The sequence below is a fragment of the Hyperolius riggenbachi genome, chromosome 6 (genome assembly GCF_040937935.1).
Source record: "Hyperolius riggenbachi isolate aHypRig1 chromosome 6, aHypRig1.pri, whole genome shotgun sequence".
Classification (NCBI taxonomy): domain Eukaryota; kingdom Metazoa; phylum Chordata; class Amphibia; order Anura; family Hyperoliidae; genus Hyperolius; species Hyperolius riggenbachi.
Window position 1 is genome coordinate 114,145,617 of NC_090651.1, and position 26,159 is coordinate 114,171,775.

Genomic DNA, 26,159 nt, shown 5'->3' on the forward strand with positions numbered 1-26,159 from the left:
GCAAAATGCTAGCAGATTTTGAAACGCTTTTTCTTCTTTTTCTGTAGCGTTTCAGCTAGCGTTTTGCGGTTTTGTGTAGCGGTTTTGGTGTAGTAGATTTCAGATATTGTTACAGTAAAGCTGTTACTGAACAGCTTCTGTAACAAAAACGCCTGCAAAACCGCTCTGAACTGCCGTTTTTCAGAGCGGTTTGTGTTTTTCCTATACTTTACATTGGAGGCAGAAACGCCCCCGCAATCCAAAATCTGCAGCAGCCCGGGAGTATGCGTTTCTGCAAAACGCCTCCCGCTCTGGTGTGCACCAGCCCATTGAAATACATTACCCAAGCGTTTCCACATCCGCAAGCGGATCGCAAAACGGTGCCGAACCGCTCTGGTGTGCACTAGGCCCCAGAGCAAAGAAGAAATGCTGGGTTTCGTTCTGCTTTAAATTCATACACCGTGGTCAATAACATGCAAATAATTCTAACCTTGCATCTTGGAATGTGGCCAAACAAAATTGATATGATGTGTATAAAGCATGCATTATGTTGGCATTCACACTGGAATTATTTGCATCTCACGGATTGTCTGTAATGATGGTTACATGTTCCATTGTCTGGAGGTCTAAACAACTGTCTTGCCAGTGGAACATGCTAACACTTTTAATGCTATTGTGACCATAACCTTGTCTTTGTCTGCAGGCTCGTTTGTCCTATATGCGGATTAAATACCTCTTCTTAACATGGCTGGCGGTGTTCATCAGCAGCTGGGTGATATATGTGCGTTACAACTCCTATACAGAACTCTGCAGGGGACATGAGTGCAAAGCTACTATCGTAAGTTGTCATGTCGCATAAATAGAAATGTTGAGGATGGAATTGATATGGTCCATGAGTGCCACTTATCTCTGGTGTGATCTCGCACTGGCTGCCTTCCTTCCATTATGGTACCTTCTCATTATTAAAGAGCTGAGCCTCTTCACATCATCCCTTGGTACAGTGTTGTGAGAGAAAATAGAAGCATGAGCTATCCAGCACTCAATGTACAGGCTGGCTTGTTGAATACAGCTCAGAGCTGTCATTGTGTAAAATGTTCACTGCCTATTGCCAGAATATGTGCTCATTTCAACAACAAACAATGTAAATGGCTCCCAGTGAAGGCGTAAGGACACGCAGTGGCGATATTGTAATAATATGCCAGCATTTATTGAAGCAGTTAGACATGCGTGGACATAACAGAAATTTCCTAATATCAGGGAGGACCCAAAACCGAAAGCTACTAACATGCACCGATAACTAATGCCTCACTCAGGCCTTGTCCACATTGCGTTCCGACCATGTGAGCGTTCGCGTTGGGCTTTTTTTGGCCTTGATTTTTTTTTTCGATTCCCGACGCTTGGATGGGCGGTGCGTTTTTGTTAAAAGCGCTTTTCTAAGCGCTTCTCCAGAGCGTTTTTTAATTCACTCCCTGATGCAAGTCAAGAAGTGAACTGTGTGACCCGGAAAAGAATAAATACAATGTAATTTTTCTTAAAACGCAAACGCAATCACTGCACAAAGCGATTTTGTGAGCGTTTGCATTTTTCCTATACCTTCTATTGAGGCGGAATCCATCCGTAAAGGTTCATGCAGCGCTTTTTCGATCTAAAAGTGACCGAAACGCCCCAATCTGAACTAGGAACACATGGTGTAAGTGTTCTCAGGCCAGCGCTTGAAAAAATGAAAAAGCACCTCTAGTGTAAACGAGCCCTTAGGCTGGATTCCCACTTGTCTATCAGTTTTCTGCGTCTGTTTTTCTGTATTAGTTGTCTGACAGTGATGCATTGCGATCACTTGCTTTTCTGCATGTGAAAAACGCATTCAAGTGTGAACTAGCACACTGATTAACATTGGTTCTCAGTTTTTCTGTGCAGAAAATCTGACCAGGGTGAACCCAGCCTTAGTGCTTATCTCCACTCATCAGTTTTACAGTGCATTTTCTGCACAGGAAAGCAAGGAACTAATGTGAATCAATGGGCTATTTCACACCTTGAATGCATTTTTCATATGCAGAAAAACAACTGACAGCAATGCAGAACTGTCAGAAAACTCATGCAGAAAACTGATAGACAAGTATGGATCCAACCTGAGACTGGCCACACACTCGTCTGTCAGTTTTCTGCACATGATGGCCCAGATGCAATTACGCTTTTCTCCTGAGTTTTCTCCTAGGTGATATTTTTAAACTTGTCAATAAAATGCATTTTAAGCCACCAAAAAGCAAGAACATACTCAAAATTATTTTTATAGTAAGTTTTCATCAACTTTTCAGTACATTTTTAGTTGAAAAGGGTTGGAAAGTTATTTTAAATAGAAGATTAAAAATGATGATCTAGGAGAAAACTCAGGAGAAAAGGGGAATTGCATATGGGCCTGTGTGTGGGAAACTGCGCACATTTTTTCACACTAATGTAGTTGATAGCATAGATGCATGCAGTGCTGCACTGCTGTCTGTGGTTTGTTTGTTTTTCTGCATGTGAAAAACGCATTCAGATGTGCACTAGCCCATTGAGTAACATTGGTTCTTAGTTTTCCTGTGTTGAAAATGCACACAAAAACCAACAATCATGCTCCCAGCATAATACTTTCCATGCAGTAATCTCTGGAATGCTTACCTGAGAGCCCTGTAAGTTAGAAACAGTGTGAACTCGCTATTCATATAGGGGATCCCAAAAAATTGCAGATAGGTTCTCTGTTGCACAGTAATAAAAAAAACTTTATTATTCCTCAGTATAAATCAGACAAGTGCATAGAAATCTACAAAAGGAGTATTGATAATTAAAAATGAAGTTTTAGGGGGTATTCGTATTGTTACATGTTTGTGAAACCCTCTTGGTCCATTGGTTACATGGACATCCGTAGTCATGACAGACGCTAGTGGGACCCTAAGGCCTCTATCAAAGTAGGACTTTGCATTTTGATGCGACGTTAAAGTCGCAACGCAAATTACGTTATCCGTTAGTTATCAGTTAGTAATGAGCCAATGCTTAATAACCTGCAACTGGTTAACAAAAAACATTGGCTTCTAAGCCCATGGAACCAGACTACTGAGTCCTATGGCACCAATCTTGTTTCATGGAAGGGAGAAAAGATTAAGGGGAAGAGAAAAAGCAGAGTAAGAAATGGCCAAGGAAAAATAAGAAATCTTAGGGAACCTGAGCCAAAGTAAGTAAAAGAATTGATACTTACCTGGGGCATCCTCCAGCCCCATGTACACTGTGGCCTTCCTTGCCATCCTCACCAGTCCCTCCATTCTAATGCAATCTTGCCCGATATTAGGGCTCTGGCGACAGGAGCAAATTGGGGACATAAGCGTAGCTGGGCCACGCATGCAGTGTACCCCGACTAGGAGCCCTAATACGAGGTGAGATTGCAGATGTATGGAGAGGCCAAGAGGACGACGAGAGAGGCAATAGTGTACATCGGGCTGGAGGAAGCTCCAGGTAAGTATCAGTTCTTTTACTTTCTCAGGTACCCTTTAAAGTGAACCTGAGAAACCTAAGAAAATAATTTATACTTACCCGAGGCTTCCTCCAGCCCCCTTCAGGCCATGGGCTCCCATGCAGTCTCCCGGGGCTGCTCCGATTGTCAGCATGCCCGATAAAGCGCAACTGAAGAAACTTACTGATCCATCTAGCGGCTCAGTAAGTTTCATACTAAACACCTTTACTGAAAGGGACATAAATGAGTGTGTGGAACACTTAAAGTATACAGAGTGGTATATTATGGAATTGCTACATTGAACCCTGGGAATGTTCGAGATCTCATGACACTATTTGTACTTGGCTTGAAGTACCAGAGATGACAGGAGGATGGGCAGGGAGGTGGGTGGGTATGGATAGGGGGTTTCTGACTTTTGCTTGTTTTTATGTTGTCTGACTTGACTTGTTACACTGTTAGTCATAAAACTGTGTTTGTTTGGGAGTGCCCTGATGTGGTTTTGGGCAACCTCTCAAGCTTTGATTATAAAGGAGACCAACTGTGATGTGTGGTAATATGCAACAATGGTAGAAAAATCAATAACATTTGTTTTAAAAAAGAAACCTGCTTGCTCAGGTCAATACAGTGTCTAAAACTAGTACTTACTCCAACAGCTAGGAGTGTCTGCAGCTTGAAAATGGTCCTATCCGATAAAGCCAAGGTGGGATTCAGTTGATCAATTTTCAGGCTGCATAAACTGACATAGAAAGTTTGCATAGCCCAGCATCAAATCAGAATGATTCTATTCATAATCCCATTAACCATTCCTACTTGGTGTTACTGTGGTCTTTGTCATCAAAGGAAATGATGACAGAAAGTGAGAGTAGCCATTCCAGTGTAGTCATAGACCGCTGTGAAGAGCCGACAGAGGCAATAAACTTTCTTCATTATGTTTAAAGTTAAAAATATAAAATTCTTTTAGTTTGATTTAGAATTCGTCTTTGATCTGAAACCCGCACAGTGACTCCAGAAAACATACTACTGCTAGGTTTTTGTATAAGTCACATACAGTTCATGTCAGTATGTATTAGCTCACAATGGCGTCAATTCACAGAGGATTATCGCATTTGGTAATGCTGAAAACACCTGATTTTACTGATCACTTAGGAAATTTCACCAAGGCTGTTACCGCATGCAAAGCTGAAATTACCGAGTAGTGAGGTAAATTACCGACTTGTGTGGTAAACACCGCCACAAATGTCAGTAAATGTCAATTCACCATGTTTAAAGCATGTGGTAAAACACTGTTCCATTACCAGCACTTCTCTTCTGTCAGTATCAGTGCGAGACTCACAGAACTCACAGAAGCAATGAGGAATAAGCTATGACTGACTGGAGCAGAAGCAAATAGAAACAGCCCCTGTCTCCTGAAAGTCCTGATGATGCATCTTGATAGGACGCAAAACCTTCTCTGGCGGTTCCTGCATTTCTTCCGCCAGGCAGTGATCAGAGGGAATGGAACAAAAGACCTTTTGCATTTTAACCTCTTCTGTTCCTGTTTGAAGATGCAGAGTAGCTAGTAGGGAAATCATCTAAACAGGGCATGTTTAAAGTCTCCTTGAAGTTCATCTAAGCTGTGGCAAAGAAATAAAATATTAAGAAAGACTAATAGACAGATTCAGAGCGAGCAGAGGCAGTATAACAAACAAATATTGCAAATAGTAAAACCTGAAACACACAATAAGAGTAGTGCAATATATGAAAAAAAACTGTCTGCTGCTGTAAGGTAAGGGGCAGGCTCCAAGCCTCAAAGATGAGGAAATAGCAAAAAGTATTTACCTCGGCGCAATCAAACAATCACTATAGCTGGAAACTCACAACCCATGTATGGTGTAAACACAAAGTACCTCAGTGCAGATGGCGGTGCTCAACAAGTGTCTCCAGCTTTTGAGCTAAACACAATTCTATGGTTGAAGCAATACAGTACCTTCTCCTGAAGTAGTAATCCCGTTGTGCCCTTACATCAATAAACACACCAAATTTTGATGTAGTCCCGACATCCAGAGTGAGATGCAACTCAGCTCAACTGAGATTCAGCCAGACCGCAGCTCTCCCCAGTCAGGTGATCCACCGACTTCCTGTTTCTGATCTCTATGCGTTCCTCAGTGTCTCAAAACCAGTGTGAGTGCTGCCAATGATCCACCAGGAAGCAGAAGATGATGGATGGTGCTGCTTGTTTTGCCTCCTTTTAGTTTCACCGTAAATGTCTATACTAAAGGTGACCATCCATCAGACGACTTGGCGGCCGATCGACCATCCGATTCAATTATTATAATTGGAATCAGCTGAAGATCGGTGCCACCAAGTGCATGCCCAACTGACAGTGCAACCAATTTTTGGCCCAAATTGGTTGCATGAATCAGTCGGACATTCGGCAAGATGTAGGGTCGTCTTGTTCAAGCTGGTGCACGGCTGTAACAGCAACTGATACCTGGACGATCGACGAATGAAACCCCTGACGCTGTCCCCCAATGTGTAATGTGCAGTGGACAGCAACTGGTAATGCATAGTGCACTGGGGGGCACATTGAACGTTAGGGGGGGTGACAGCGTTGGGCCGGCGAGGTGGCAGATGCGGCGTCACAAGGCCGATTCCGAATCAATTTCCACATGAAATTGATCGGGAATCGGCCGGCAGTGTATGTGTAGCTGACAGATCTCTCTCTAATCAGATCCGATTAGAGAAAGATTTGTCTCTTGGTTGAATCTGTCCCTCATCGCTAGATGTACTGTATGGCTACCTTTATAGTATTTCTAGCCTGAGTATATTCGTTATGAGTTTGCACTTTCATTTTAGAACAAGAAAAACAAAAGTTTGCTTTCCTAAAACAGAAAGAATTTGCAATAATTCAGGTTGGAGTGAGCTTGAGATGTCTCCCAGAGCAACACTGCTGAATATATGCAAATTAACCATTGTACCCTTAGAAGTTAAACACCCCTCCAGAACCGCTGGAATGCAATGATGTGTCAGTTTGTTAATTTGTACAGAGCCATAATAATCCAACATGCACAGAGACTGTTTCGGATTGCTTGATCCTCATCAGTGCATGGCATGGATTAATTTGGCTCTATGGAGTAGGGCTTGTGAATCCGAGAGGCACAGACTAACCAGCAAGCTCATGGTGACCCAGAACTCATTGGAGTGTGTAAGGGACTACAATGGTCCTAAAAGCCCCCTTACTAAGATGTTAAAGGGAAGGTCCAAGCAAAAAAAAAAAATGAGATTCACTTACCTGGGGCTTCTACCAGCCCCATGCAGCCATCCTGTGCCCTCGTAGTCACTCACTGCTGCTCCAGTCCCCCGCTGGCAGCTTTCTGACCTCGGAGGTCAGGGCCAAATTGCGTACATTTTTACACATTCCCGCTAGTGCAGGAACATTAACACATACATTTTTACGCGTTAGTGGTGAAACGCGTAAATTTTTGTTCCTGCACTAGCTGGAATGCGTAAAAATGTATGCAATGTGGCCCTGACCTCCGAGGTCAGAAAGCTGCCAGCGGGGAACTGGAGCAGCAGTGAGTGACTACGAGGGCACAGGATGGCTACATGGGGCTGGTAGAAGCCCCAGGTAAGTGAATCTCATTTTTTTTTTTTGCTTGAACCTTCCCTTTAAGAAAAACAAAAGTTTGCTTTCCTAAAACAGAAAGCATTTGCGATAATTCAGGTTGGAGTGAGCTTTATTTTAGAACAAACAAAGCATTGCTTTTAACTAAAAAATACTTGGAAACCATTAAGTGTCTGGATGGGTAAGAATAAAATAAGAGCCTTGTAATCGGTGACAAATTTCTTTCAGAATATCTCCCCGAGGCTTTCATATGAGCTCAGTGCTCACCCTTAACAGCCTTTAATTAGCCCAGTTATTCTTAAGGCACATAATTAGGAGCATGTTTAGAAGAGTCATTGTGATGTGAAGCAGTACAGTGACTAATGGTATCACTAAACATGGTAACAATTTGGCTGCATAAGACAACAGCTGGAATTCCTGTGAGGTAGTGCACTTGACGGTCCACTTACAATTCGGAAAATAATCAATTTATCTGTCTACAGTCTATCACTATGAGTGACTGCCATTGATTCACTGTGATTTGTCAATTTAACTTAATAATAGATTTTGTAAATGGTGCTTATTAACTTTTTTCTACTGTATGCTTGTATATTCTTTTAAATAGTATAGCTAGCCCCTAATGTTAGTCTTGTAGATGTTGTATTCAATACCTCCTGTATTGTAAATGTGTGCATTCCCCGACTTGCTTGTACAGCAGGGGTGTCAAATTCAGTCATGTAAGGAGACAAAATCTAAAACCATAGTTGTGGCCTAAATTGGTTATTAAGATTTAACATTTATTGTCTCTAAGTGTCGTAGTTATAGCAACCTAGTGGGCCCTGCTTCTCCCCCTTCTACAGAGCAGCGCAGTGGAGCAGTTTAATATTTGCCTGCTCTAGTGGCTGCTTCGGGTCTCCTTTGATCTTCCTGAAAGCCACACACTCTATGCTGCATACCTACGGCTCCCAATGCATGTTATGTGATTGGAAGCTGGAGACTTATGGTGGCCATAAATGGTACAATAAAAACGTTCGATTATCCCATTTTTTCAATCTAAATGATCGAATCGACAAAGTTGAAAATATTTTTTTTTTCGATCAAGAAATTCGAACGATTATCCCGTTTGTTCGAGAAAAATCAGATCGGATATGCTGGAAAAATTTGTATATTCGATCTAACGGAATAATCGAACTAAATTATCTAATCGAAAAAAAATGAAAAATTGTACCATGTATGGTCACCTTTAGAAGCACAGGCTGGAGACTTAGTAGCAGCTGCTGGGAAGAAAAGAATAGACCCGACACATCGCTGGAGCAGGTAAAGGTAGTTCCTTTACTGCTTACAACATAGATGTCGAACTCCAAGCCTGTGGGCCAGATCCATACCAGTGTTTAGGATGGACTGAGAGAGGAATGTGTTCTACCTGATGGAGCACACCTTTCATGATTCAGACCCATCAATTCATTTGAGCTGTGTCAAAAATGTGTGAGGACCTCGAAGGATGGGTTTGACATCCCTGGCTTACAATAATGCACATTTTAAGCTCTCAAGGGCCACATAAAAAGGCAAGGAGGGCCACATTCGCCCCACGAGCCTTGAGTAACAACTGTGCTGTGCAGAGTCACTGACTTCAGCACTGTGACATGCTAGCACCTACTGGTAGATTAGGAATACGATTCCAGATTGTGCATGATTATAGTTGTTTACTTATAATAATAATAATAATAATGGCAGTATTTGTATAGCGCCTTTCTCCTGTCGGACTCAAAGCGCTTGCGAGGCAGCCACTAGAGCGCACTCAGTAGGCAGTAGCAGTGTTAAGGAGACTTGCCCAAGAAACTCCTTACTGAAATAGGTGCTGGCTTACTGAACAGGCAGAGCCGAGATTACTTATGGTGCAGTAAAGAATGTTTTGAGCTTTGGGTTAGTGTCAGGTTCTGTTTAAAGTTTTGTTGGTGATTCATGGATTGCAGCGATCTGTGGCTATTCACATTATGCATAACAACATTGCCAGGTGGAACACCCTCAGCCTGAAGAAATTATGTAACCATTGCACTTGTCATCAAGTTCAAGAGCCGCATAAGATGTAGGTCTCATGTCCCTAAAATACTCTTGCAAAGAAAGTAGCAGTCTGCTCTGAGCATTTTAATTTTTCTGATGAGTTGAACAGACTGGGTCTGTAAATTTATCATGTACTAGACAGTCCCATACTTGCAAATGACTCACGTTACAACATCTCAGAGTTGCAAAGTTGTTTCAATTTACAAATTATACAATGTTGTGATTTTTTATAACATAGTTTTGTTGTTACATGTTACAGCATTATATAAACAGTATTAGCAGCTGCGCGTGTGTGTGATGTCACGCGCCATGTGCTATACGCACTGGCAGTGTGTATAGCGCAAATGGAAGAGTGGGATTCCAAAGATGGATGGGCACCACACGGTGGGTGACTTAAATGCCCACCGGGGTGGGGAGAGGGGAGCACATTTATACACTTGAGGGGCAGCGGCAGATGCGGCTTATTCCCAAGACATTGAATGCTGAAATCGATCAGGAATTGGCCTGTGGTGTAAGGGCAGCCGATAGATCTGTCTTTGATCAGAGAGTGATCTGTCTCTTGGTCAAATCTGCCCATTATTGCTAGATCTGTGGGCATGCTAGATACCAGTTGCAGCAGGGTCTCCGTCATGGCTGTCTTAGTATCTAAAGTCATCCTCTAATGATTTAGGTATCCAAAGTGGAACATGTGCTGCAGTAGATGAATGCGCAAGCAGATCTTTGGAGGCTGCCTACATCTTCCTCTCTAGTGCATAGTATAGGTGAACACCAAGGAAGGCTACCAGCTATTACAGATTGCCTGTATCACTAAACCATATTTGTCCAAATAGCAAAGTAATTCTGATCACTCAAGTTACATATATAATACGGAGCACTACACAATATAATACAGAGCACTCAACAGCTCTTGGGGTTCTCTGCTGAGGTCGAATAATACAGCTGCAATGGGGAAGTCACAGCTGTGTCTAGCTTGAGAGCCAGAGTATACCATCTTATTCCCACAGTTATTATAAAAGCTTCTGGGGGTAATACCCCATATTAAGTAGTTGTAGCAACTTTTGTGAGTTGCTAGCAAGGCTGTGGAGTCGGTACAACAATCTGACTTCTCAGTTTATGAGACCACCGACTGCAGGTACCCAAAATTGCTTCAAATCCTCAGTATAATTCTTACCAAAGCTATGGAGTCGGTACAAAAATCATCCGACTCCTCAGTTTATGAAACCTCCGACTCCAGGTACCCTAAATAACTGACTCCGACTCCTTAGTATAATACTTACCAGTGCTGTGGAGTTAGTACAAATATCATCCGACTTCGACTCCTCTGTTTATGAAACCTCCGACTCCAGGTACCCAAACATTACTCCGATTCCACAGCCCTGGCTGCTACCTGAGGAGTACATTGGGACAGCTAAGTTTCAGTACATGAACTGTGATTGTGAGTTCAGGAGGAGTAGAATGTTAGAGCCTTTGAGGAAAAGAAAGTGAACAGAGTGTAGCCCACGGTTTGAGACTTCTGAGCAAAGACAGACAGATTTATTAAAACCAGAGCAGGAAACATTAGAGCAGAGCTGGCGCAAAAACTAAGTAGAGTCGCAGATGATGAATTAACAGACTGCCCAGTAGTGATGCATTGTGGGAGACCAGTTGCTCAGTTAAAGTATAATTATCGCAAATACATTCTGCTTCAAGAAGCCAATCTACACTGAGAGATGATGGATTCTGATAGTCCTTCTGAGCAACTGCTCCGTTTCTGCACCTGTTCATCAAATTTGCTTTAATTTTCCCTGCCAAGCTTTTCATAAATCTTCACCGGTGCACTTACATTTTTGGCCAAGGCCAAAAGCGCTGCATGCATTTTCAGTGCAATTTCAGTCAAGCAGTCTAAGGTTTTAAAATAGCTGCCGCAAATTGTTGGTTAAACCGCGCTTGTTCAAATGCTCAAATTCGCAATGGGCTTTGCAGTGCATTTGTGCTGCTGATCGCGAGTTTCGGTGTGAAAAGGCCCTATCGTGCTCCTCTGTGTGCTGAAAGTAAGAGCCCCTATTTTTCGGACTGGCAGAATTTATATAGCTGCGTTTCCTAAAGAGCTTTGTAAAATGTGCATTAAAAGAGAAATGGATGATTTGTAAATCATTTAAGCCCCACATGTAATAGACCATAGTACAAAGGCAAAACATTTCAAAGTAGAAAATGTGTTTGATAAATAATATATGCTTGTTTTGAATTTAATTACAGCAACGCTTATCAAAAATGTTAGGGCAGAGCAACAAAAGACACGTTTGTAACTACGATAAAAAAAAGTTCTTTCAAGCTAAAATGATTATCACTGCAAGTTACCACTCCAGAGCTAGAGATAATTACATCTCTCTTTTTATCTTTTTTTTTTCTTTAATAAACAAAAACATAGTCTATTAAAGTTTTCAGACAATCAAAAACAATGACCACCCAATACACGTATATACATTTTATCCAGCAAAGACTGCATACAATACTGTACATAATTTTGTCTAATGTACATTTGGGAGGGATAAATTAAATGTCTCTTTATTGTACATGCAAAAATCCAAAAATGACTATGATAAGCTAAGAATGGGTAGGAGGCGCCCAGATATGTAGTAGGGTAGTATACCTCTATAGATGTATATAACTCTATATGGTAGTGTCCAACAATGTTAAAACATAAGGTTGTCCTACCTTATAGATGTCCCGCTTGGGATAAAAGCAAATGGAGATTGTGGATAAAAAAAAATCAGTTTTTTTATTGATGCACTAGACAACGCGTTTCACGGTCACAGGTTTAAGTTTGCACACGATATGGACCTCAAAGTTTTATATAAGTTATGTAACAGTAGCAGTTTTTATCATTTGTGCTAACAACCTGAGGAAGCGGCTGTGACCGTGAAACGCGGTGTCTAGTGCATCAATAAAAAACTGTGTGTTTTTTGTTTGTTTTTTATCCACAATCTCCATTTGCTTTTATCCCAAGCGGGACATCTATAAGGTAGGACAACCTTATGTTTTAACATTGTTGGACACTACCATATAGAGTTATATACATCTATAGAGGTATACTACCCTACTACATATCCGGGCACCTCCTACCCTTTCTTAGCCGATCGTTAAGCAGCCCCTATGGTTATAGGGGAGATTTAGTCGAGTTATCTCAACATAATAATCATCTTTTTGGAGCAGCGACCACCGAGGAACCAAAGACCAAGTGGGGACGGTACTTCCCTACACGTGACAACGAGTGGTTGCCTCTTTAGCAACCCTCTTTTGTGAGTATAATATGTACTAGTTACACTTCGCCCTGATCCACTAACAATATTGCACCAGATTGGGCTCCCGGATTTCTCTCATTACCAATGACTATGGTAAAGGATTGTACAAAAATCATTTGAAAACAAGTGTGCAGGAGAATGTTGTGGGTTACCAGGAGTAATACCATGGGTACAAACGGAAGCACAGAGGGAGAACGGAGGCAAAAGGGTACAAAAAGAGGCATGGGGTGGTACAAATGGAGGTACAGAGGCACAGGGGGTACAAACTGAGGCACAGGGGTACGAACGGAGGCACAGAGGTGGTACAAACAGAGGCGGGAACATAGAGGGGCACAAACAAACGAGCACAGAAGGAAAACAAAGGCACTGAAGGGGACAAACCAGCAAAAAATGAGACAGAGTGGCACAGAGGGGAACACTAGAGGCAAAGGGGGGCTCATAGGAGGCAAAGGGGGCAGAGATGGCACAGCATTCTGACTTAAGAACGGTTTCAGATTAAGAACGAACCTACACTCCCTATCTCGTTCGTTAACCGGGGACTACCTGTATATCACTTCACATCATCAATACTTATAGATTGAATGTTATAACAGAATTGCATGTGCAACACAAAACCATATTGCTGACTTCATGTTTCTGCCTTACTAACGTTTTTTTATTTACATTTTTACGCCGTGTCACATATTTTAATTTTTTTTTTTAAGAAAAAGGGTAGTACAAGTAATATGTTCCTTTTAGTATGTCATTGTGCCTGCCCTGCCATATTATCTGTCCTTAAACAAACCTGAGAAGTAAACACTCCTTACCATAGAGGTTGTGGGAATGTAAGTCATTTCCAATTGCTGGAGCTGTGCTTGTGTAATGGTGGCCACTAATGATCCAACCTTTTTCATCCAATCTTACCATTTCTATGTAGTATACGGGGCTGCCTAAATTATCCAATCAATATATTCACTCAATCTACTCTAAAGCCCCATCTACATGATACGATTTTTTGTACGATTTGATTACGATTTCATTTACGATCTGATTAAATCCGACATGTCCGATCGGGATTTGATTCAATTTGATTTGCCATTGTTTTGCATGAATCCCGATCGAACATGTCGGATTTAATTGGATCGTAAATAGAATCGTAATTGAATCGTACAAAGAATCGTATCGTGTAGATTGGGCTTTATACTACATAGAATTGGTAACGGATCCTATAGATATCTCACAGATACAGTATATGTTGCGCTGACACAATAAACCACTTGGGTGAAAGGTTCAACAACTGACTAACAGTCCTGGTGCACTTCAAACAACACAAAATAGTTCAATATGTAAAGCCCCGTCTACACGGGGAGAGATTGTGACGATCCGGCGGCTCGATTAGCCGCCGGATCGCCTCTTCCGCGTGCCCGCCGCATCCCCGCTCGGCGCGCGTGCACGGGAATCAATACCCGCTCGATTCCCGCTCGTCCCCGCGCCGCGCCGCTTATCTGCCGCTCGATTCCCTGCCATTGTCCCCTCGCGGGGAGCGAGCAGGGAATCGACGGTGCTAAGATCCGTCCTGTCGGATCTTATCAATCGAGCCGCATCAGCGGCTCGATTGATAAGGAGCATCGCGGCCGCATCTACGTGTGTAGATGCGGCTTAATACTATGATGGCACACATAGATAATATAAGTCCTTGTGCAAATAAAAAGCAGTATTCTTCCACCAAATAACACCACGGCGGATTTGAGGTCCACATATTTGTGTGGACCTCGTATCCGCTGTGGTGTTAGTTGGTGGAAGAATACTGTGTTTTTTCTGCGTAAGGACTTATGCTATCTACCATGCGTGGGCTATCATAATACCATGCGTGGGCTATCATAATATTACATATTGGATGCTATAGATAACATAAGATCTGTTGATGTTTCCATTTGTCCGTTGGTCTCCAGTGCGGAAAACAGACCATTTTTGCCTCTGCTGTGGACTTGGTCGATGGTAATCCTACCCAAAGTACTATATTTAGGTACACATAATCCTCCTATAGTACAGTTCAAGATTATAGGTATTCAAAATGTTTGTTCCTTGACAATAAATTTTAGACTTGAAGTATAAATTGTGCATTATTACAAAATAAGCATATCCATAGATGCAATCACCCATTAGATAGATGTACATGCACATGACTGATGTGACCTCATGGATCAGTCTCATTGTGCAATAAATGACACTTACCTCTTGCGTAGAATAAAACGTAATGTTTACAATTCAGGGACAAGTAATTAAATATGCCCCAAGGCAAATCACCCAAACTGAGATCCGAGCTCTGGGTTGTTATCTTTTGGGTAGCAGAGAAATCATTTGAGGCTATATTTGGTGAGCAGATGAGCTGGCAGATCTTTCACCACTATTGGCAGGAGAAGAAAGAAATTGTGAATAACATACCACCAGATTTTTAAAATGTTACGCGGATAATAAACTTGCTTTTTGGTGCGCTAACAGTGAAAAACGTATGTACGCACACACAAGCACACACACACAAGCACACACGCTCACACGCACACACACACACACACACACACACGTAACTTTTACAGAAGCAAAATTAAAAAGTTCCTGCTTTTGCCCCAATTTCAGTCTTTCTCAGCAATGTCCAACCCCCTTTAAGGGGCCCATACACTGGTCAATTTTATCTATCAATCGACGGCCAATTCGACCGTTTTGATTGAATGCTAGAATTCGATGCAGCAGAAAGCATGATCGATCGGCAGAACGATCGATTTCCAGACGATTTCGATTGATTTGATCGTTCGGTCTGGACGGAAAATCTGGGTCGGATGGCCCATAGGGTTGCATTGGATCAAATGGTGAAACACAGCATTTTGATCTAATTTCAAATCGATTTCATTCTGAAATTGATTGAAATTTGATTCCTACTGTGTGCCACACATCAGATACATTCCTGTCAGATTCGACCTGATAGGCATCTGACAGAAATCTATCTGATGGTCGAATCTGCTGCAAATCTATAAGTGTATGGTCACCTTTAGTCACACGCACACCACAATGGCATCATTTTTGTAGCAGTGGGGAGGACTTGGCCTTCTGTTATTGCATTTTGATTTGTTCCTATTACATAATGTACATCCCTCTGAAGACATGTTTGTGAAATGATTATACATACAAAATGAATTTAAGTACAAGCGCTTGCAATATAAAACTTTCCAGTTAGCCATTAAAATATACTGTTTTTAGATTTATTTATTTTTAAAAAACCTATATTTATTTCTTATGACAGGCTCAATACTTAACAAGTTTCTCTCTTTGTTTCCTAGTAGTAGAGGCCCTGGTGTAGGAGCCACTTTGTAACAGAGAAACCTCCATTGGCCCAAAGGAGGACAACTCCAAAAATAGTGGCCTGTTGCTGCAACGCATAGCATTTCTACACCATGGTGTTTCAGATGAGCTTTCATGCTCTGTGACACCCCTCCCTTATAGGAGACCTTTTGCTCGCTCTCTATGCTATATTGTATGCTTCACAAAGCACTGGTCCAGTTAATGATTTGTTTCCTGAACATTAACCCTTAGGCCTAGTGCACACCAAGCGGTTTTTTGAGCGATCCGCCGGCCGCATCCGCCTGTAAAAACGCTTGGCTAATGCATTGCAATGGGATGGTGCACACCGGCGGTTTGAGGTCTTTGCCCAGCCGCAAACGCGCCTCCTGCTGCACGTTTGCGGTTTGCAGAAGCGTTTCGTCCTCAATGTAAAGTATAGGAAAAACGCAAACCGCTCTGAAAAACGCTACTTCAGAGCGGTTTGCCAGGCGGTTTTGTTACAGAAGCTGTTCAGTAACAGCTTTTACTGTAACAATATGTGTAATCTGCTACACAAAAACGCACCCAAAACCGCTAGGTATGTTTAGAAAACCTCTCTAAACATACCTAGAATCGCTCTGAAATCAGCTCCCAAAACCGCTAGCATATTGCGGATCTGCTAGCGGTTTTGGTGTGCACTGGGCCTTACTCTGTGTTAGAGGGCAGGCATATACGTGCATCAGTTTATAGCTGTATAAATGCACTCTAACTTTGCTATTCAACTGTTTTGTATGGAAGACTTTTGTTGGCTACAATACATGCCTGTGCAGGTCCAAACTGCTGGTAATGTAACTCATATTAGCAGTGCATTAAACAACCCTAGCCACAGGGGTCAGTAACAAGGAAAAAAACACGTATATCCAGGCACATCGCCTCTAGTTAGTACATTAAATAAGTTATTAAGGAAAAGGAGGTGCTGAAGGGGGTGTGGCCAGAAAACAGCAAAAATCTATTAACCCTTCGCACTCTCGCATGCAGATGTTCAAACAAATGCATTCACAGATTCCCTCATCCAGGCACCACTGTTATCCTTACAGCTAAGTTAAAAGCCGGGGTCTTAGTTCACAGAAGAATGCATTCTTATGCTTAGTCACCTATACTGCGCAGAAGTACCCAGGTAAACATAGGTGTCCTAACTCTGGCCCTGTAACATGCATAGTGCAGACATGCAAACACATTCATTGCATCAAACCTATCTATGGATCCTTCTTCTGTGAACTAAGACCCCGGCTTTTAACTTAGCTGTAGGGATAACAGTGGTGCCTGGATGAGTGAATCTGTGAATGCATTTGTTTGAACATTTGCATGTGAGAGTGCAAAGGGTTAATAGATTTTTGCCATTAAACAACCCTGGCTGCCATTGCAGGCAGAGTATTCTAGGTGCTAGAAGTCTTTACTGAGTGATGGGGGAACTGGACATAGTGAAGATGGTAAATGTCTTAAAAAGTGTTCATACTAAAAAGAAATGCCATACTAAAAATAGAGAGACGGCACTGGCAGTGTTTTGTCTTCATTTTATTTTACATCTGGAAGATTGACTGTTTGCTCTTTTGTTTCCAGTGTGACAAATATAGCAAAGGTATTATTGACGGATCAGCCTGTGAAGGTCTCTGCTCCAAGGAAAACCTTTACTTTGGAAAATGTTTGTCAACCAGAGCAAACAACCAGGTGACTTTTGGATTCTTTGTGCTTTATTAGTGATTACATTGGAAATGATGCACCCGCTGTGTTATATTACCTCTTCTGCTGCTCAGAGAGCTGCAGCTCTGCAACATCTGAAGTGGTGGATTTCCTGGTGTATTTTCATGAGGGAAGACAATGCCAGGTTCTCTCTTATAGATATCTAATTTAAAATTACGGATATTACGCCAGAGACCCTTCTCCAGAGACGGGCCAGGCTTGATTATTTTTAGACTTAGAGCTACATAATGCAATTATATGATTGACAGACAACAGTTATGAAAGTGTGTGAGAAAAGAATCTCCTCAGATAATTTGAATGGTTGCCAAAAGAAATCATTCATAAGCTCTTGCATTGCAGAAGCATCGTTCTATTGGTTGCACTGAGGGAACACTACCCTTCTGCCAATAAATCATTATATTTTATAAAGCAGCAACATATGAAGAACTGTACAATCAATAAGGAAGTGCAGATAACAAATCAACATATATAACAAACATACAGACTGACATAGAAGGGGAAAACTGGACTGAGAGGGTTTGATATTGTACAAAACTAATGGGACTTAATCACACACTGATGGTTTTGAAAACTGGGAAATGCAGTTGTTTAACCAACCTAGAAACAGTCAGAGTGTAGTGATAATATGTCCTTGTCTACCTACATGAATGCAGTTGAAGAGAAATGCAGGTATGTGCAGGGCCGGATTTGTACTTTTTATCACCCTAGGCCCATTGATTCCAAGTGCCCCCCCCCCCCCCCCGTCATTTTCCTATAGTCAATTAATGAGACATTTTGTTTTCTGGTTTTGGGTATCTGAGCTGCTTGGGTATACCGTTTTATTTCTTTTAAGAGGGTCATCCACAAAGTAACACCTGCTTGCTTTTATTTTTAAAGTAAACCTAAAAAAATAAATATATATAATTTGTGAATTCACATACTCCTGAAAATCTTCATGCCGTTTGTTGTCTCCAGGGTCCCTTGTGTTCCCATCCACTTTAATATTCAACTGGCCCCTCACTCTGTAGAAAGCGACTGTGGCCATGCACAGGAACATCTGAATTTAGCAAGCACGAGTTCTAAACCACACATGTCAAGCAAAAGAAAGTGCTTGTGCATGAAAGAAAGAAGACGTGCACAGGCTCTTTCTTTCACTGGGCGCACATGGTTTGGAAGTCCAGATGCACCTGTTCACAGCCCAGTAAACGTCGGGGACACTTTGAAGAGAAAACTATGTGGAATAGGGGAAAGGGGGGACCCTGAAGACAAGGCGTAGCAGGAAGCATATCGGCAGTAAGTGCTCTGTCACCCTTCAATTTTTATTTGAGTTTCTGCACGCTTCAGGTGCAGATAACTGATCCAAGGCAAAGCTACTCAGGGAAAGAGCAAAGGGCCCTTTTCCACCAGCAATCGCAATCACAAACGCCAGCGATTATTGCGATTTTCATTTGCATTGCATTATCATTGTAAAAATCGCTCCAGAAAGCAATTGCGATTTCCAAATCGAATCACTGTAGTGGAAAATATTTCTCATGATTTCTATGATAAAGTAACAACCCTAGCGATTTAAAAATCACTAGCGATTTGCGACTTTGTGATTCAGCAATCGCAATCGCTCTAGTGGAAAAGGGCCCAAAGAGCTGTGTATATTCTGGATCCACATTCCTCTGTGCATTGTCCATTCCTCTTCGGGGAAGTGATTTTGTTGCCAGTGGCGAACACAGAGAAACAGAAAATGCACAAAGGTATGTGGGTCATCCATTAGATGCTTACCATAGGTAGCTTTGCCTCGGGTCAGATATACTATAAGCTCTCGGTAGATCCAGCTGAACATAACCTGGATGCAGAGCCAGCCTCCGCCACTCTCTGCCCACAGTATGGCATCACTCCCAGCCTATCTTCTGATCACAAGTACAGATCAGGGATGAGCATACAAACTTGTAACCGAGTTCCAAAGCATAAAAAACAGAATTTGAATTTGTACTTATGCCACTGTGGCATGGGGGTTGAACTCGCCTTGTTTCTGCCTCTGTGTGCTGTGCTCCACATCGCATTCTATCTCGCCAATGCTTCTGCCTTAACAGCTGAAAGTATTGGTGAGATGTAACGCAATGTGGAGCGCAGCGCACAGAGGCAGAGACAAAAGTGCATTAAAGGAACCCTGAGCTGAAGACAAAAATGCCAAACTGAACTTGCCTGGGGCTTACTCCAGTACCCCATAGCCTGTGAGGTCCTTGGGGTCCTTTGTGATCCCTCCTTTCGATCGCTGGTGGCTCCGTTAGCACATTTATTTGGCAGGAGTCGAGCGCAACTGAGCATGCGCTGCCCGTCTTGTTTGTGCGCCCGTCACCTTGAGCATTCTGCGCACACACAGATCTCGAAAGGACAAATGCGTTTTTCCTACTTGTGCAGAACACTCAAGGCGACGGCCGCATGAACAGGCCGCGCATGCGCAGTTGCACACGACTTTCGGTTAAGTCGCACACTAATGGAGCTGACATTGGTCTAACGGAGGGAGCCCAGAGAACACCGAGGGACCTCATGGGCTACAAGAGGGGGGGGGGGGGGTCTGGAGGAGGCCCCAGGTAAGTTCTGTTTGGCATTTTTTTCTTCTATTTAGAGATCCTTTAAAAAACATCCCCTCCAAGTTTGTATGCTTATCCCTTTACATTGGCGAGGGAAAGGTGGGTGGTGGAGACCTTACTAACTAGTAAGTTCACTCACAGCATTTTTCTCACCTGCCAAACTAATAGTCCATCAGAGCCCAGCATTCACCACACAAGCCAGAAAGTCTGGAAGCTGCAAAACATTCTTTCTAGGGGAGAAGGGGGTCTTCAGACCATCTGTGCTGCACCTGTGCCCTGGGATTCTGGACTGTTTTCAGCTCCAGCAGCACCACGAGATCTCCCCATACACAACACACATACTCCTGGGTGGGCGGGCTCAGGGAGGTGACATCACGGCCGGCCAGTACTTTGATTGACAGCGGGCTGAGCCAATGCACTCCTTGCCCGCTGTCTTAGCAGCACAGAGCTGAGAGCTGTCGCCTGGGTCACTGGGCGACTGTGACATCAGCCAGGACAATGGAATCGGGACTCAGCCGGAGCAGGAGAGAGAGTCTGCTCTGCAAATGCAGGCTCTCACAGCTTTCACTGCTGCTTGCTCCGGCTCTGCTGTATACAGGGCGGCAGCCCCCGGCAGCTGATCTGCCTGTCAACACGGGCAAGCAGTCTGCAGACACACTGTGCAAACTGGGCGGCTGGCTGCGAACCAATGGAGCGGCTTTTGGAGGGTAACAGGTACAGTAAACCTGTTACCCGCCCCCATGTATTACAGTTCATTCTGTCGCCCTAGTCCCAGGCCTTGGGTGCATGCCCCTAAATCCGGCCCTGGGTATGTGCAGGGAAACCCCCACAGAAACACTGAATCTCAGAGCACTTATCACCTGTAAAGTGTACCCGAGGCAGTATAAAAAAAAAAAATGCTTGCCTCAGAAGAGTAAATCATTTGGATCCCACAGAGGTTTCCCACATCCTCCAAACCCCTACTGTTGCTGAGCAAACCCCCGGGAAATGTCTGACGAGAGCTTGTTATGTGGCTGTGCTTCTGTTCATGCTGTGCCTTCCTGAGTACGGCCGCGTGGCGGTCTGGAGTTAACTGAAGGAGAAGGAATTTATTTTAGAGTAGGGTTGGTTATGAAAAGTGTGCGAGGGTAAACACTTTATTATTGTAACAGTCCCCATTCTATGTTTCTCCTTTACAGGACACCCATCTCATGCCCCCCATTATTGCACTTGCTATTACAGTTGCCCAGTGTTGGGGTTAATTCTCTCAACTTGAAGGGAAAAAATGCTAGGGAACCTCTGCAAAGAACTCAAGGAACCCTGAACCCTGGAATTCCAGGGAACCATGGTTGAAAAAAGACAGCAGTTATGAGGGCAGTAAAACTCCCACAGCATATCACCTTTATGGTCTTGTGTAGAACCTAAAGCCACATACACATGTGATTGGGTTCTCGGCTGAGGTGGCCGGTTGTATGGTGTATACAGTGGCCCTGGTGTACCACCAAGAGACCCAGAATGGCGAATCGTCTTGACCTAGTGCAAGAGGAGTCCATTCTTCACCTGCTCAATGCCAATCCATCGTACGCTGCATTGTCGTCGTACACAACCTACCTACCCCAACCCAGCAATCTGTAGGCTAGCAATGCATCTGTACAGTACTCAGCCTGGACTGTCGCCCGAGGGATCGACTATTGATCCTTGTGGCGACATTAATTATAAACGCACCTTTAGGTTAATGGGGAAGTGTGCTGACACAAGGAAACAGAGTGATACCATGATCTATGCCATGCCCCTTGATTGTTTACTGAAATTCAGGTGAGATCACCATTCTGCATTTCTGTGCTATACTATGTAAGTAGTTGCATTATATGCACATAGGGAGCAGTGCCATTGTGTTTCCCATAGATAATATAGCAGCTAGGCTTGAATTGAATTTAAAATGTAATTGTGCATATATCACTTTTAGTACAGCAATGGAGGCCAAACATGCAATGGGTTTGTGTTATTTCATTAAATAGGTCCGTCCAAGTATGAGCATTCTACACAAGTTCAAAAATCCCCCTAATATATGTCAATCCTTCATGAAAACACTACATTACAGAACTGACAATAGCAATGTTCAGCATGGACTAACAGTATGTTGTTGGAAACTTCTGTTCTTTTTCTTAGATGTATTTGGGTGCCTGGGGAAACTTGGAAGGTGTAATAAAGTGCCAGATGGAGGACCTGGGTCGTGTTGATTTTGGTGCTGATCTGGAACCAAGGAAAGAAATTGTACTGTTTGACAAGCCAACGAGAGGTACCACTGTGCAAAAATTCAAGGAGATGGTGCATAGTCTCTTCAAAGTAAGTTTTACTACTGTACTCCAGGATTAAGTCATGTGTTTTTTCAGGTATCACTATTCAAATTCCTGGCTTTTGAATATAGCCTACTCTCCTAGCTCATAAAACATAGATAGACGGGCACCAGTGGCAACTGAACTTATACCAGTTATTGAGGAGGATCTAGTAAAGTCAAGCAAATCTGTCTTTTGACAGGCTGGGCCTCTACAAGGCTGAAGCAGGTAGTTTTGGCATGTGCACTGCCCTGCGCCGCACCTGACCTGGGTGCCGCCATAAACATAATGTTATTATGTCTATGGCTATGCAAGGGTAATTCGGGAATCTGGCGATCACTGGACCTCAAATTACATCTCCCTCCAAGTTGCGATGACTCAAGGGGAGAAAAGTATTTAACGCCGGCCAGAATTGGTGCAGCAGCACAGTGAGCTGTCATTCGGCTCGCCGGCGCCAAGAAGACCATGTATGCCTACAAGGCACCTGTTTTTATTCAATGTGTTGATAATGTAGAAATGTTAGGATTATCTTCAGTGGCGTAACATAGGTAAACTGTTTTAAGCCTAGTGTACAGGTGCTTTACTGAGGCAGCTTGGAAGAATACAAGAAAGTGAAAACCGAGAGCCTAATATAGTGTATGTCACGATAAAGGAAATATAACAAAAAGATTACAAGTAATATACTCACAAGTCTGAGTTACCACAAAGGCAACCACTGGATGTGCAGGTGGAGAGAATTATGACCTGACCCCACTCAGGTATTAAGAAGTCGCTCTCTGTAGACAGGAGAAACGGGGATACACTCCTCCACCAAGGGTGGGCTAGATCAATAGATAAATGGTAATGACAAAGGCGCCAAATTAGAATAAAATAATTAAAATCTGTTTAACCACTTTACCCCCGCCCGTACGGATTTATCCGTCCCTTTTTCCATCCTTTAACCCCCAGGGACGGAGAAATCCGTACTTTGCGCACTCCCGCCGCTGCCCGCGCTCCCGCTCGTAAACACGCCGCCCGCCGCTAGTAAACGCCGCCGCCCGCTCGCCCGGAGATCAATGAACGGGAAAATCCATTCCCGTCCGTTGATCTTAGCCCCGCAATGATCCGCTGCTCTCCGATGGGCAGCGAGATCATTGTGAAATGATACAAACTTACCCAGCCTCCAAGTACTTCCTCCAAGCTTCCGGAAGGACGCTTGGAGGTCGCATTAACCCCCTTGGCGGTATGAAAAATACCGCCAGGGGGCAGCGCAGCAGTTTTTTAAAAAAAAAAATTTAAATCATGTAGCGAGCCCAGGGCTCGCTACATGATAGCCGCTGCTCAGCGGCATCCCCCCGCCCGCTTCGATCGCCTTCGGCGATCTCCGATCAGGAAATCCCGTTCAAAGAACGGGATTTCCTGGAGGGCTTCCCCAGTCGCCATGGCGACGGGGCGGGATGACGTCACCGACGTCGGGACGTCATTGGGACTCCGGATCCAACCCTCGGCGCTGCCTGGCACTGATTGGCCAGGCAGCGCACGGGGTCTGGGGGGGGGCCGCGCGCCGCACCGGATAGCGGCGGGCGCGCTGCGATCGGGGTGCTGGCGCAGCTAGCAAAGTGCTAGCTGCGTCCAGCAAAAAAAAAATTATTTAAATCGGCCCAGCAGGGCCTGAGCGGCACCCTCCGGCGGCTTACCCCGTGTCACACACGGGGTTACCGCTAAGGAGGTTAAAGCAAAAAGTTACTGTGGCCACCTTGTGGCCAAATAGTAAACTACACCCTACACATTTTTTACATACAAATAAATTACTTTTACACAAAAAATTAACTCATTACCTCCCACACTCCCAATTTTTTTTTTTTTTTTTGTAATAAAAAATTTTTTTAAAAATGTACAATAAAAAAAAAAAACATAAATAGTTACCTTAGGGACTGAACTTTTTAAATATTTATGTCAGGAGGGTACAACACTGTTACTTTATAAACTATGGGCTTGTAATTAGGGATGGACGCAAAACTGAAAAAAATGCACCTTTATTTCCAAATAAAATATTGGCGCCAAACATTGTGATAGGGACATAATTTAAATGGTTTTATAACCGGGACAAAAGGGCAAATACATTTCATGGGTTTTAATTACAGTAGCATGCATTATTTAAAAACTATAATGGCCGAAAACTGAAAAATTAATTTTTTTCCCACATTTTTCCTATTTTCCCATTAAAACACATTTAGAATAAAATAATTCTTGGCATAATGTCCCACCTAAAGAAAGCCTAATTGGTGGTGGAAAAAACAAGATCTAGAGCGTTTAATTGTGATAAGTAATGATAAAGTTATAGACGAATGAATGGAAGGAGCGCTGAAAGGTGAAAATTGCTCTGGTGGTCAGGGGGTAAACCCCCTCAGTGGTGAAGTGGTTAAAAGAGGGGGGGGGGTGGTGGTTACCACCCTCCGGTATATAATGACCAGCCAATGAGTCGTATAAATAAACAATAAAATGTATTATAAGCTGTCCTGCCTGGAGAGCTTATAATAAATTGTATTGTTTATTTATACGACTCATTGGCTGGTCATTATATACCTCAGGTGCTTTGCTGAGCACATTCACCACAAGCCTGTCTCAGGCTAACAGCCCAAATTGTTTATACATAGGTTTAACCAACCAACTCCATAATGTTATGTGAATGAGATGGAGATGAGGGGAAAACAGCCGACATAGCAGACCATTAAATGTTCAGATTTAGTAAGCTGTCTAGTTGGTATCTCCTTGTTGACATAATCTGCTGTATACATAGGAATTAAAATTAAAATGTTGTATGTGGCAGCTTTATGGTAGAGCTGTGTGGGTGCTAGTACAGGACTGATAAGTGTGGCCCACCCAGAGCAGGATTATCCACCAGGCAACCTAGGCAGGTGCTTGAAGCCTGTGGGTGTCAAGGGCCCCACCTGTCACCTTCTTTGACCTCTTTCCACTTCAGCTTAGCAAAAGTACCACAAATCTACTACCGTGCCCAGGGCTCAATTACATTTGGATCTCTCTCTGGTCTCGCCCATATGTTGGTTTTAGGTTTATCTGAACTGTATGGAACAGTTCCCCTGCAGGATAGATTGCCACATGTCAATATGCTGTGTGTCTTTCCCTTAAAGGGAACCAGAGAGGATCAAGAAAAGATGTTATACATACCTGGGGCTTCCTCCAGCCCCATACGCACGGACCGCTCCCACGCCGCCGTCCTCCTCTGCCTGGATCCGCCGATACCGGGTCCCGTCATTACCGCCAGTCGGCCTGCAGACGCGGCCAATTGTCCGCATCACAGGGGCTCCCTCCATACAGTTACGCGTGTGGCTGCCTACTGTGCAGCCACATGCGTACGGGTATGGAGGGAGCCTCTGTGATGCGGACAATTGGCCGCGTCCGCCGGAAGTGACGGGCCCGGTACCGGCGGATCCAGGAAGCGGGGGATGGCGGTGTCGGAGCGATCCGTGCGTATGGGGCTGGAGGAAGCCCCAGGTATGTATAAAATCTTTTTCTATTTTAACAATGGATTCCTCTCTGGTTCCCTTTAAGGTGTGAAGCAGTTCCCCATGGTAGTCTAATGCACAAGAGTCCTGCTTCTAATGGCACAGTGAAGTCTGACCTGGGTATGTGATCAGCCCCTCCTGGCTCATTCCCATGTTATGCTCAGCCTGAGGCAGAAAGGGGGGGCTGTGCTGTGTCAGCATCCACCAATGCCTACCTATAATTGTTTTATATGGCTCCATCAGCTTTTGTGCCTCTGTATTCTCATCATCTCAGACACATTTCCTGTCTGCGCTGGCTACAGCGGTTCATTTCAGCCGCATTATTTGATTTGTT

The 26,159-nt window shown here is 43.5% G+C and overlaps 1 protein-coding gene across 5 annotated transcripts in view; it reads left to right on the forward strand.

The window, feature by feature from the left end:
- The window catches only part of DIPK1A (divergent protein kinase domain 1A), a 228,858-nt gene that overhangs the window by 198,013 nt on the left and 4,686 nt on the right, over positions 1–26,159 (forward strand). For all 5 annotated transcript variants that reach the window (XM_068242602.1, XM_068242603.1, XM_068242601.1 and 2 more), the window contains 3 exons: positions 683–817; positions 17,300–17,407; positions 22,153–22,329. In XM_068242602.1, the coding sequence (XP_068098703.1) occupies positions 683–817; positions 17,300–17,407; positions 22,153–22,329 (420 nt within the window). The remainder of the gene's footprint in view (positions 1–682; positions 818–17,299; positions 17,408–22,152; positions 22,330–26,159) is intronic.